Source organism: Chiloscyllium plagiosum, unplaced genomic scaffold (assembly GCF_037043375.1).
Source record: "Chiloscyllium plagiosum isolate Xiang-an unplaced genomic scaffold, Cpla_swu_hap1 HiC_scaffold_2, whole genome shotgun sequence".
In the NCBI taxonomy this organism is placed as follows: Eukaryota; Metazoa; Chordata; class Chondrichthyes; order Orectolobiformes; family Hemiscylliidae; genus Chiloscyllium; species Chiloscyllium plagiosum.
Genome location: NW_028270140.1, coordinates 5,645,940 through 5,660,194, shown reverse-complemented (window position 1 = coordinate 5,660,194; position 14,255 = coordinate 5,645,940). Strand labels below are relative to the sequence as shown.

General features: G+C 44.0%; 1 protein-coding gene across 3 annotated transcripts in view; it reads left to right on the top strand.

Annotated features, from left to right (window-relative positions):
- Positions 1 to 11,948: 11,948 nt before the first annotated feature.
- The window catches only part of carm1l (coactivator-associated arginine methyltransferase 1, like), a 118,211-nt gene continuing 115,904 nt past the window's right edge, over positions 11,949 to 14,255 (top strand). Inside the window, exon 1 of one of the 3 annotated variants that reach the window (XM_043718619.2) lies at positions 11,949 to 12,247. In XM_043718619.2, the coding sequence (XP_043574554.1) occupies positions 12,091 to 12,247 (157 nt within the window). In that variant the 5' untranslated portion in view covers positions 11,949 to 12,090. Of the gene's footprint in view, positions 12,248 to 12,387; positions 12,624 to 14,255 lie in introns of those variants that run through there. The other 2 variants (XM_087994402.1, XM_087994409.1) reach the window with 2 other exon arrangements.

The following is a 14,255-nucleotide window of genomic DNA, read 5'->3' as shown; positions in this document are numbered from 1 at the left end:
TGTTGACTGTGACAATACATTTTGAATACAGAGATTAAATTGCTAAGGTTTTTGATTCTTCCACATAAAAAATTACCATCAACCACATGGCAATAATTATTCAGTAATAATGTAACAAAGGTGTGAGTTATACAGATTGCAGTACGTGGGAATTCTAAGAGATCGCTGGCATTCCAGGTCACCACATCTGCAGGAAGATGACCAGCTTGAGTGCTTTTTGGAGCTTGGGGGAATTGGTAAAGAATGGCACTGGGAGCAGGAGGGCCTGTAGAAACAGGTATGCGAACATAAGACAATAAGATATGATCAGCCATGATTGAATGATGGAGTAGACTCAATGATGCCAAATAGCCTAATTCTGCTCTTGTATCTTCTGGTAAGAGCAGATGTGTAGGCCATTCAGCCCATCAGATCTCCACCATTCAATGAGATTATGGCTAATTTGATAATTCTCAATTTGACTTTCTGCCTTTTTCCCTTTAACCCTTCACTCCCTTACTAATTTAAAAATCTATTTCCGCTTTCAATATACTTAGCAACCCAAGCCTCAACAGCCCTCTGGTAAAGAATTTCACAGATTCACTACCCTTTGAGAAGAAATTGCTCCTCATCTCTCTTTTAGATGTGAGACCCCTTATTCTAAGATTATGCCCTCTGGTCTTAGACTCCTCTAGAAGGGGAAACAACTGCTTATATCTACCCTGTTAAGTCTTCTAAGAACCTTGTACATTTCAATAAGGTTGTCTCTGATTCTTCTAAACTCCGAGGACAGGCCCAACCTACTCAATCTCTCCTTGTAAGACAGTCTGCCCATTTCCTGGTGATAGCCTGGTGAACCTTGCCTGGATTATCTCCACCATCAGTATATCTCTCCTTACAGCAGCAGTCCAAAACTGGTTACTATATTCCAGCTGTGGTCTGAGTATTGTCTTGTGTAGTTTTAGTAAAACCTCACTACTTTGATGCTCCATTCCCTCTGAAGTACCTTTGTATACCTCTATGAGTCTAATTTTCCTAAGTACATAATCTCACATTTCCCATATTCCATCGGCCAAGTTTTTGCCCACTTGCCTAATTTGTATATATCCCTCTGCTGATTCTTTGTCTCATCCTCACCACTTACTTTCCCTCTTATTTTTGCATTATCTCCAAACTTGACAATAATACCTTCACTGTCCTCATCCAAGTTATTTACATATTGTAAATAATTGTGTATCCTACCACTGGTCCCTGTGGCACACTACTAGTTACAAGTTGCCATCTTGAAAATTGCCCCCTTATCCCAACACTATTAGCTAATCCTTTCTCCACACCAGTATACTACCTCCAACACCATAGACTCTTATTAAGTAACCTAATGTGTTGTATCTGTTCAAACACTTGAAAAATCCAAATATATTACAGCTATTGTTTCCCCTTTATCCTGCTTGATATCTCCTCAAAAGTATTGTCGTAAGTTTTTCAGGCATGATTTCCCCTTCATAAGCCATGCTGACTCTGCTTAATCATGGTTTATATTAGGAGAAAGTGAGGTCTGCAGATGCTGGAGATCAGAGCTGAAAATGTGTTGCTGGAAAAGCACAGTAGGTCAGGCAGCATCCAGGGAACAGGAGAATCGACATTTCGGGCATAAGCCCTTCTTCAGGAATGAGGAAAGTGAGCTACTAATGGTTTATATTAGTAAATGCTCTGCTATTACATCCTTTATAATAGACTATTAACATTTTCCGAATAACAGACATCAAGCTAACCAGCCCACAGTTACCTTTTTTTATTGTCTCCATCACTTTTTTAAAAAAATAAAGATATTACATTGGCAGTTCTCCAATCCTCATGGACTTTTCCAGATCTGAGGATTCCTGGAAGATTACTACCAGTGCAAGCACTATTTCTGAAACTAATTACTTTAATATGCTAGGATTCCAACAGATAAAGGTGACTTATTCAGAGTTTGTGAGAAGATTTGTAGCTCGGGTGCTCGTTGTTGTGGTTGTGTTCGCCGAGCTGGGAATTTGTGTTGCAGACGTTTCGTCCCCTGTCTAGGTGACATCCTCAGTGCTTGGGAGCCACCTGTGAAGCACTTCGGTGATATTTCCTCCGGCATTTATAGTGGTTTGTCTCTGCCGCTTCCGGTTGTCAGTTCTAGCTGTCCGTTGCAGTGGTCGGTATATTGGGTCCAGGTTGATGTGCTTATTGATTGAATCTGTGGATGAGTGCCATGCATGTAGGAATTCCCTGGCTGTTCTCTGTTTGGCTTGTCCTATCATAGTAGTGTTGTCCCAGTCGAACACACAGAAAACATCACAGAAGCGCTTCACAGGAGGCTCCCAAGCACTAAGGATGTCACCTAGACAGGGGATGAAACGTCTGCAACACAAATTCCCAGCTCGGCAAAAAGAACCACAACAATGAGCACCCGAGCTACAAATCATCTCACAAACTTTGAACACCTACGGGCGAGAGACACTAAGACAAGCCAGGAAATGGAAATCCTGTGCCAACCGCCTAAGCGCCACATACGAACAACTCCGGTTCCTGCATGAATGCTGAAAGAATCGAATCCTTCCACCATGTGTCAGATACAGACCACCAGTCAACAACCCACAAGCCAGGGATACAGCCAGACAGAACAGATTCAGGATGATCCAGGTAATGATTACAGACCCTCACAACAGACTTCACAAATACAGACAAGAAATTACACGCCAAAAACTGTTAATTTCAAAAACCACCAATCAGGAATGGACCCAGACCATAGAACAGGCCGTCACCATAGGACAGAACAGGACCACACACCGCAAAAAAAAGCACTAAAAGAAAAAATGGTCAAACTAACACACAACAGAAAGGACACCACAACACACACCTGGGTTAGAAACCTCTCCCACAGACAGCTCACAGAAAGAACAATACTGGCCAAGGGACTCGACTACAACCACAGGGATGCCAAGACAGCAGACTTCCTAGCAGCAGTAGAATGCACACTCAGGAACAATGGACTGACAGAAGAGACACAACAAACAGTGAGACAAAGTATCGTACCTCTGATAACAAGAAAAAGACAAACACACAACCTCAACATCAAGGAGAGAGAAGCACTAAAATCACTAAGAAACAATAAGAACTAATCATACTACCAGCAGACAAAGGCAGAATGACGGTCATCCTAGACAGAGCAGAGTACATCCAAAAAGCGCAACAACTACTTGCAGATACCAACACCTACCCAAAGAGGGAGTTTGACCCTACCCCACAGCTCACCAATAGGATAAACAACACACTGAGGAACCTACAAAAAAACAGACAGATAACCAGGTCAGACCTACAGGGAATGAAACCTGAAAGCAACAACACCCCCAGATTCTATGGACTACCTAAAGTGCACAAACCAGACATCCCACTCAGACCCATCGTATCACTACCAGGGACACCATCACACAAACTGGCTAAAGAACTACAGCAGAAACTGAAACACCTGATCAGTGGATCCTGACACTCTATACAGTCAACACAGGAATCCTTGGACATCATCAGAAATATACACATAGACAAGGAAGAAACTATGGTCTCATTCGATGTAACGGCACTGTTCACCTCTATCGACAAAACCCTAGCCAGAGAAACAATAGCCAACCTGCTGGACATACAGAACAGACAACAGCACGTTGAACCTATCAACAAAGAAGGCATACTCAAACTGCTGGACCTGTGCCTCACAACACACTTCATATATGAACAAATCAACGACACACCCATGGGCTCACCCATCTCTGGACTCATAGCAGAAGCAGTAATGCAAAGATTAGAACAAGCAGTCTTACCACAAATTCAACCCAAACTCTGGGTCAGATATGTGGATGACACCTTTGTAATAATTAAAAACACAGAAATAGAGAACACACACCGGATCATCAACTCCACACTCACAGGAATCCGATTCACGAGAGAGGAAGAAAAGGACAACCGACTCCCATTCCTAGACGTGATGGTACAGAGAACACCGAACAGAGAATTCACCACAAAGGTACACAGGAAAGCCACACACACAGACCAAGTACTGAACTACGAAAGCAACCACCCCAACACACACAAAAGAAGTTGCATCAAGACACTGTTCAAAAGGGCCACAACACTCTGCAGTACACCAGAACTACAAAAAGAGGAAGAAGAACACCTCTACAATGTATTTGCCAAAAACGGATACCCGCGCAATTTCATCAACAGATGCCTAAGGGAAAGACAACGGAACGAGGACATGCCGCAACCCAAAGGACTAGCCACACTACCATACATCGAGAGCATTTCCGAACTGACAGCCAGACTACTGCGACCACTAGGAATCATAACAGCACACAAAACAACAGCCACTCTCAGACAACTCACCAGAACGAAGAACCCGATACCCAGCATGAGCAAAACCAATGTCGTGTACAAAATCCCATGCAAGGACTGCACAAAACACTACATAGGACAAACAGGCAGACAGCTAACGATCCGCATCCATGAACACCAACCAGCCACGAAACGACACGACCAGCTATCCTTAGTAGCCACACACGCAGATGACAAGCAACATGAGTTCGACTGGGACAACTCTACTATTGTAGGACAAGCCAAACAGAGAACAACCAGGGAATTCCTAGAGGCATGGCACTCATCCACAGATTCAATCAATAAGCACATCGACCTGGACCCAATATACCGACCACTGCAGCGGACAGCTGGAACTGACAACCCGGAAGCGCCAGAGACAAACCACTACAAATGCTGGAGGAAACATCACAGAAGCGCTTCACAAGAGGCTCCCAACACTGAGGATGTCACCTAGACAGGGGCCGAAACGTCTGCAACACAAATTCCCAGCTCAGCGAACACAACCACAACAAAGGTGACTTATCTCTCCTCGCACTTTTTATGTAGTGATAGTTATTTCCTTTCCTCCTTTTGCCCATTGAATATTTAGTTATTTTGGAATGCTATTAGAATCTTCTACTATGAAGAATGTTACAACATACTTGTTCAATTCCTCTTCCATTTCCTGGGAAGGTTTCCCATCCTTATTTCTCCAGCCTCAGTCTCTAAGGGGCTATCTTTACTTTGGTCCTCTCTTCCTTTTAATACATTTAAATATACTTCTACTGTCCACCTTGATATCTCTTATAAACTTGCCCTCAAAGTTTATTTTTTTCCTGTTTATTTCTTTTTGGCCATGTTCTGTTGGTTTTCAAAACTTTTCCAATCATCTGGCTTCCTGATGAAGAGCTTTTGCCTGAAACGTCGATTTTACTGCTCCTCGGATGCTGCCTGAACTGCTGTGTTTTTCCAGCACCACTAATCTAGAATCTGGCTTCCAGCATCTGCAGTCATTGTTTTTACCTTGCTGCTAATCTTTTCAACATTTTATGTTTTTGCTTTAAATCTAATGTTATCCTTAACTTCCCTGGTTAACCATGGTTAGCTTACCCTTTCTCTGAAATATGTCATTGCTGTGAATCATGAACTATTTTCATAAATGTCTGCTATTGTTTCTCAATCATCCTTCTGCTATATCCCTTTCCCCATCCACTCCAGACAGCTCTGCTCTCAATCCTTTATAATTATCCTTGTTTAAACTTAGCACAGATTTTTACTACCACAAGTTTCTCCATCTCAAACTGAATAATGTGATAGATTTTAGCAAAGTCACTATTTCTTTTACTCTGATATCAATTATTAAACCTGCGTCATTACATATCACCGGAAACAATGAATGTAATATGTTTGGATTTTCAGGTGTTTGAACAATTTGAACAATCTGATCCCTGATTGGATCCACAACATATTATTCTATAAAGTTATTGTTCGAAAGTCAAAAACACCTGAATATGTAGTTCTCCGTAAAGGCTATAAAATTACACCCATTAGCTTTTATTTATGTGATTAATTCTTCATTTTTGTTTGAATAATATGTAGCATTCAGGAGAGAACCATGAATGTTTCCTTGTTTTCAATATACTGCTGTTATTTCTATATTTATATACTCTGTCACTCCCTAGCACACAATGGGTTAGCTAAATAGCTCCTCTGTAACGCTGCTATATCTTTTTGATTTGTAAATGTACATTTCCTCCCTCTCTTAATTAATTTATAGCCCCCTCTACAGGTCGGGATGAGATTCAAGTGAAGCCCATCCCACAGGGACAGCTCCCCTCTATACCAGTGCTGAGGCCAGCGCCCACAAACTGAAACCCATTCCACATCATTTAACTCCTCAACTTTATTTACCCCATGCTAGTTTGCCTGTGTTTCACGTAGTAATCCAGAGATTGAGAGTCTACTTTCTCATTTAGCTCCTAACTGTTCAAAGGCTTTCAGCAAAACCTCCTTTCTATTCCTATCAATGTCATTGGTACCAACATGGACAATAACTACTCCCCTCCCTCTCCCAAGTTTTTCTTCTTCCTCAAGTGTCCTTAACCCTGACACTGGGCAGGCAACACTGCCTTCAGAACTGCACATGGCTGCAGAGAACAGTAACTCCCTAATTATACCGTCCTATACCACAACCATGTTCCTATTTCTGCCCCCACTTGAAAGCAGGGTCTTTTTTTTTAGATTACTTAGTGTGGAAACAGGCCCTTCAGCCCAACAAGTCCACACCGACCCTCCGAAGAGCAACCCACCCAAACCCATTCCCCTACATTTACCCCTTCACCAAACACTACGGGTAATTGAGCATGGCCAATTCACCTAACCGGTACATCTTTGGACCGTGGGAGGAAACCCACGCAGACACGGGGAGAACTCCACACAGACAGTTGCCTGAGGTGGGAATTGAACCCGGGTCTCTGGCGCTGTGAGGCAGCAGTGCTAACCACTGTGCTACTTGGAATGGGACCATATCCTGGTTAAGTGGGCATTGAGTTGAAGTGATAGCTTGTGGGGGTGAGATGGAATGAGCAAAAGGGACATTTAATGTTTTAATCTTTAAACTTTGATTGCGGTGCTGGAACCCCACAGAAGGCTTTCCCCCCCCAACACCCATTTCGGTAACTAGCAGCTTCCTCGGCTGTTGCCCGGCCTGCCACACCAATACTCACCTCCCCAACCAGACTGCTGGCAAATCAGACATTCAGGCAGCCAGTTAGAAAAGTCAGGCTTGTGGAAGTGGGAGTTTACCGGCTTGTCTACATCCACCCTGTGAGTGAAAATTGAATCCTGATGTACAAAGTATTCCACCTAACAACAGTTCCAATTTCAGTTCTTTAAGAAGGGGTCGAGTACAGCTGGATCCAGAACAAAACAAAGTCAAAAGATCATAAATGGTGAAACCAGTGAGCTGTAAAGCAAGCATGTTCCCACCAGGAGGTCAACTCGCGGACCATGAACATCAAAGCGAATGGAGTTTAAAATAAAATAGAAAAAGATTAATGACAAACGCCAGGCACAGAATGAAGCCAAGCTGAGACAGAATATAGACAGAGAAGACGGAAAAAAAGGTAATGAATATAATAAAAGTTGAAAGTAAGTTGGCATCATTCAAAACTAAAATGTCACCTGGTCATGTTGGGATCTGGTTTATCTGTGTGGTTGAGGGAAGTTGAAGTGGAGGCAAGGGTGAAGTCTTAGGGAGACTACTCCCTCAGAGAGAGAGAGAGAGAGAGACAGCGGTGGTGGCTTAAACTGAGGGTCACCAAGCCCCAGGCAAGGTCTGTCTTAGTCAATCACGGTGACCTCAGTCAGTGCAGGAATTGAACGCATGGAGGACCCATCATCCCAGAGAGGGGTCTGCAGATGGGTCTGAAAGTTTATGGGTGTTTGGGGATTTGAAGGAAAGAGCCATGGTAGTATCCTGCTGGAGAGTGGCCCATTTTGGAGCAGGATGGTAATGTTTTTAGTTCACTGAACAGAATGGCATGTCAGCATGAAGAGGGGCGAACAGGTTAGGGAGAATGGTAAGCACTGTGCGGTTATGGTTATAGGCTAAAGACAGCGGTGGATATTACAGTATGTTCTCACTATGTGAAGTGCTATATCTTGTTTCCTATTATGGACAAGCTAGCCCCCCCCCCCCCTCAAACCATTTCAAGGAAGTGGTCCAGACCCTAACTTTGCTGGTTGTTTTAAGCAGGTGTAACACGGGATATTCCAGGAGGGATGCAGTTGGTCACCCCACCTAGTTTCAAACAAAACAGAATTTATTTACAAGATTACTGAATGAAACACAAACAAAAGAGACCATAATATAAAATGACTTATCCTATCCGAAAACCCAACAGATTATCCAAACTTAATATTGTTGTTCCAAATACTTGCAATAATCCCCATAAACACCCCTTGGCACAAAAGGTAAAATCAACCACAGGGTCTTAAGGAGGAGAGAGAGAGAGATGGCAGAGGGATTCGGGATCAAACACCTTCTTCCATGTAGCTGTTTCTTGGAGCAGCAGCCTCAAACTGACTGACTGCTTTCAGTGAACAAGGTCAAAGTGCTGGAGATTAGAGTCAAGATTAGAGTGGTGCTGGAAACGTACAGCAGGTCAGGCAGCATCCGAGGAGTAGGAAAATCAAAGTTTTGGGCAGGAACCCTTCATCTGCAATGATTAAGCCCTTCCTGATGAAGGGCTCCTGCCCGAAACATCGATTTTCCTGCTCCTCAGATGCTGCCTGACCTGCTGTGCTTTTCCAGCACCACTCTAATCATGACAGCTTTCAGTGAACAGCCGGACTGCTAAAATCAAACCAAACCAGAGAAAAGCTGAGCTGGGAAAACTGGACACGCCCCTTTCATTATACAAGTGTTTTTTTTTTCAAACTTGAAAGCCTTTTTCTGAGGCAGTATCTTTTAGCTATAATCAAACTGGCCCTAAAAACCCTTCCAGCCTAGACCTTGAAGAACCATTGCTTTTACGACCTCTCTGGAGAAAAAAAAGCCAAGGACAGCATTGTTATATTTCCTTTTTTGTGTCACCAAGGGTCTAGTGTTGCTCAGTCATCACCTTAATACTCTGCTCCACCCGGCGCCTGGCCTGGCCTGGCCCGAGCCAGCTCATCCCATGGCCATCTGGAGGTGAAAGTGGCATCCGAGGGGTCACATCTGACTAGCTCATGCTCCATCAAAACACACACCAACACATCAGAGGGATGCGGCGCATTGCAGTTATTGGCACGTGTTAGATATTATTGACACGGTCTTCCTTAGAGGAGGAGGAGGAAAGTCACAACAGTGTTTGAGTATTGTATGTACGCAGAGCTTCAGATGTCATCTTAAGAGGCACAGTGTTGGACCATCAATGGCAAGTGGGTGGACATGGAGCAGAGGTCTTTGAGGCACTGTACACTCACTCACTGTTCCCAACAGAGTCAATGGCAGTGATGAGCTCAGCCTTGTGTCAGGTACTTGACCAAGTAAGTTCTATACACGAGAAAATGGCCAATATCATGGGGAGATACACACAGCATCACTCCCAGTAAAGGGTACAAGACTCGGTCAGTAGCTTAGAACAATCGGCTCAGCATTGGAAAACCGACATTCATGGAATATAATAAATATTGCATTTCCTTAACAAGACATTAGCACATAGACACAGGGGCTGCTGGGATGGATAACCACCATGAACTGATCACACCTGAACTTAAGGCCCTGGAGACGGGTGAGGAGGAGTGAAGGTTCTGGGAACACCTCCACATCCTTGTCGTCTAATCCCTCAGGCCCTGTTTCAGAACCCACGTCTGATCGACTTGTGACAGTAATAACAGCTGCTGCTGCAGAAATGCAGAGGCTGCATTCTGAAGAATGGAGAGCTAATGAAGAGCTATACAATGAAGCTGGTCATGAGGCTCCTCACGGTCATGTTGTGAGACTGTTGACTGCAGTGTACTATGATGTCTTGATGACTAATGTGTTTAACTATGGTTCATTTTCACATAGCCCACCTGATTTGCCAATGTCCTTTAGGAAAAACTCTGCCACCCTCACCCAGTGTAGCGGTCATGTAACTCCAGATTTACAGTGGTGTGGTTAGCTCTAAATTGCCCTCTGAAATACCATAAGAGGTCACTAAAATGCATCAAAAGGAAAAGTGCAACGTACCACCCTCACCACAAATAAAAGCTCCTTCTCATGTAGCAGATCCCACAGTCCAAAGATGTGCAGGTTAGGGTGGATTGGCCATGCTAAATTGCACATAGCGTCTGGAGATGTATAGGCTAGGTGGATTAGCTCAGGAAATTCAGGGTTACAGGAAAATGGTAGGGGTGGATCTGACTGGGATAATCTTTGGAGGGTCAATGTGGACTCGATGGGCTGAATGGAAGAGTATTATTGAACAGAGACCTAGGGGTGCAGATACATAGTTTCTTGAAAGTGGTGTCAAAGGTAGACAGTGTGGTGAAGAAGGTGTTTGGTATGCTTGCCTTCATCAGTCAGAGCACGGAGTACAGGAGTTCAAATGTCGTGTTACAGCTGTTCCAAAGAAAACAGCCCCAGCCTGTTCAGCCTCTACCTACTGCACAAACCCTCCAACCCCGGCAACATCTTTGTAAATCTTACCTGAACCCTTTCAAGTTTAACAACATCCTTCCTAGAGCAGGGAGACCAGAAATGAACGCAATATTCCAAAAGTGGCCTAACCAATCTCCTGTACAGCGGCAACATGACCTCCCAACTCCGATACTCAATGCACTGTCAGTCACCTTGGAGACTCCGGTACAGTCGAATCCCCTTCCTCACCTCACTGCTCAGCATCAGTAGTAAGGTCAGAGGGGGACCAGAAACCTCTCCTCTCAAAGAGACAGGGCGGACACTTACAGGGAGGAGCAGCAATACACAGGCACACACCAGGCTCAGTTGGCTGGATAGCTGATTTGCATGGTGCAGTGATGCCAACTGTGTGGGTTCAATTCCTGCACTGGCTGAAGGACTCACATTCTCAACCTCTCCCTCATCCAAGGCGTGCTGACCCTCAGGTTAAACCACTCCTAGTGGTCTCTCTCTCTCTCTCTCTAATGAGGGAGCAGCGCTACAGTCTGGTAAAACTTTGTTACCTTTAAAATACAGAGGTGAAAAACATTGTGTGAAATTGTGAACATGCCCCTGTATGAGCAGGTTTTGAGACTCCCATCTACCACTCCCAGAGAAAAGGAACAGGAAGTGACTTCACCACAGGAAATTACATCACCGACCCAAAGAAACCCAAACATATAAATAGAAAGCAGGAATTTTTAGCATTGCTTCGCATGAGGTCCACTGAAGATGTTACCTAGTAAGATAACGAAACGTCTGGAAATGAACCTTTCAGCTCAGTGAGCAAACCTACATCCATGCCCCAGTACTTTTCAATTTCCAGAATCCCTCCAGTGTGGAAGCAGGGTCATTTGGCCCATCGAATGATCACCAATCCTCCGAAGACCATCCCACCTAGTCACACTCCCCTGCTATATCCTCACATTTCCCATGGCTAACCCATCTAGCCTGCACATCCCTGAACACTACGGGGCAATTTAGCATGGCCAGTCCACCTAACCTGCACACAACCACCCGATGAAGGAGCAGCACTTCGAAAGCTAGTGTTTCTAAATAAACCTGTTGGACTATAACCTGATGTGTGATTTTGAGCTTTGTACATCTTTGGATTGTGGGAGGAACCCCATGCAGACACTGGGAGAATGTGCAAACTCCAGACAGACAGTCGCCCAAGGGTGGAATCAAACCTGGGTCCCTGGTGCTGCGAGGCAGCAGTGCTAATCACCGAGCTACCCCTTCTTAGTTTTATTCTACAAATGGCAAATCCATTTCCCCGATCTATTACATGTAAGGGTTAAAAATTATGTATTTAATTTGATGTCGTTCTCTTTTAAACTGAAACAAAACCTGTGTCTTTTGTAGGTCTGGCGGTGTAGATACAACGTTGATTGGGGAATAGCCCCGAGCTGTGCCAGTGATGGTTCTTGCTGGTTCAGGATACACCAGCAGGGGACAGGAGATGTCCAGGTTTCTACAGCTTCGGGTCGGTACACAGCTGTGATTTCCATCGCCCCCTGCTCTCTCTCTCGCTTTCGCTGGCAGTTTGTAGCGAAGGCTCTTTGTGTTTGTGCTCGGTCTGCCTGCCGATGGCTTGCTCGGTGCAGGAACACAGTGTGTCCCTGGTTTTTGTTAACGAGGATCAGAAAGGAGGCTTCCAGTTCACCCACTCCCCGGAGAGTCAGCAGCCCCTTAAACTCGAAGTGAAAGTGCAAGAGGAAGAAGCGTCTTTGCGTTTGATTGACCGTAAGTTTTGTCCATTTTTTTTTCCTCCAGTTGTACTGGCCTTGGGCTCGGTTCAGTTTGAGTGGCAGGGCCTGGGGGGGTGGGGGGTTTACTGCAAATACAAACCAGTCCGGGCTCACCCTCACCCACACACTGCCTTAAATATACAACAATCCCCACTCCACCGCTATTTATCAAAATCACTCCGACCAAGTCAGCAGGTCTGACAAAATCTATGGAGAGAGAGCGAGCTAGTATTTCGAATCCAGTGACCCTTCCTCAGAAGTTGACAAAGTGTCCAGTGGATTGGATTCAGGCTGAAGTTAATCCCAATGGCCTGCGTTATTCAAGAGAATTTAACTTCAGACAGGAATCTGAATGGACCCTGACCATCAAGGTATATAATCATGTGAATGGTAACATCAAGGGATTGGTTAGCTCAGCTGGTTTCCAATGCAGGAAGGGAGTTATGGAAGGAAGAGTAATAGTACAACTTTTAAATCATAGATGGGGGTATTTTTTTTAAAAAAAGTACTTTTTAACATTGATCATTTGATTTTCTGCACTTCTATATTTTAAAATTGTAAAACAGGGGTTGATTTCCTGATAACCGTGTATCGCTATGACTAACTGGAGACCCCTGTTATTTCAATTTGCTTACAGTGGAGTTTTGTTACCAGGATGATTTATATTGATGTGGGAGGTGCACAGTTAGCTCGGATGACTGGTTTGCAAAATGAAATGATGCCAACAGCGTGGGCTCAATCCCCACCACTGGCTGTGGTTATTCTCCTTCCCAACCTCTCGACTTAACCTGAAGATGTGGTGACCCCTCAGGTTAAAGCAACACCAGCTGTCTCTCTGTAATAGGAGAGGAGCCCCATTCATCTAGTAGGTGACTATGTGGTAAGACAGTGGTGTCAATGGATTAATAATCTGGAGATATCATGTCACATCCCATTTTGGCATTATGAGGGGTTTGTTCAGTTAATTGCATACATCAGGATGGCCACAAAACTGCTGGATTGTTGTAAAATGAAAGAAACGATCCACTTTTGTCCCTTTTGGGGAAGAACCCCCAACCCCTTACCCCTTACCCACTCTGGTTCATATGTGACTCCAGACACATGGCAGTTTGGTTTAGTGCAGGGAAAGGTCTGTCCAGATTGCAAAACAACAGACTGCCAGAGTTATTTTTTTTTTGTTGTTTTTGTTAAGGTACGATTTAGAATAACTTTAAAGATAAAAATTTATGTGGAAAGAGATCAATGAAAGTACCATGATGACGTGAAACTGAGATGGACTGAGAAGATTAATGGAGAAAGTGAGGACTGCAGATGCTGGAGATCAGAGCTGAAAATGTGTGGCTGGAAATGCGCAGCAGGTCAGGCAGCATCCAGGGAGCAGGAGAATCGACGTTTCGGGCATATTCCTGAAGAAGGGCTTATGCCCGAAACGTCGATTCTCCTGCTCCTTGGATGCTGCCTGACCTGCTGCGCTTTTCCAGCAACACATTTTCAGCTGAGAAGATTAATGGTAAATATTCACATGAAGTGTCAGTGTAATTGCTGCCTTCATAGTTCCTTGGGAGGATATTGGGAATTTTCATGTGAAATCAGGAGATTTAAAAAATACTCTCAACATTTTTTGATAATTAAAGATGAGGACAGCCACATATGTCTATATTTCCAAAACATATTGCAACCTCTTTCCCTAACTTTTACATTATTTGTTAAATAATTTCTGGGTTTTTGCCTCTGCCACTGTGTGGAACTGTATTCCAAGTTTTGATCACTCTTTATGAAGAATAATTTCTTGTGGTTTTGGTCCTGAATTTACCTATTCTTTGAATTCACTGGACACCGAAGACAGTTACCTCACAGTGCAACAGGATCTTGATTAGATGGGCCAATGGGCTGAGGTGTGGCAGATGGAATTTAATTTGGATGAATGTGAGGTTTTGCATTTTGGAAAGGCAAGTCAAGGCAGGACTTATACACTTAATGGTAAGATCCTGGGGAGTGTTGTT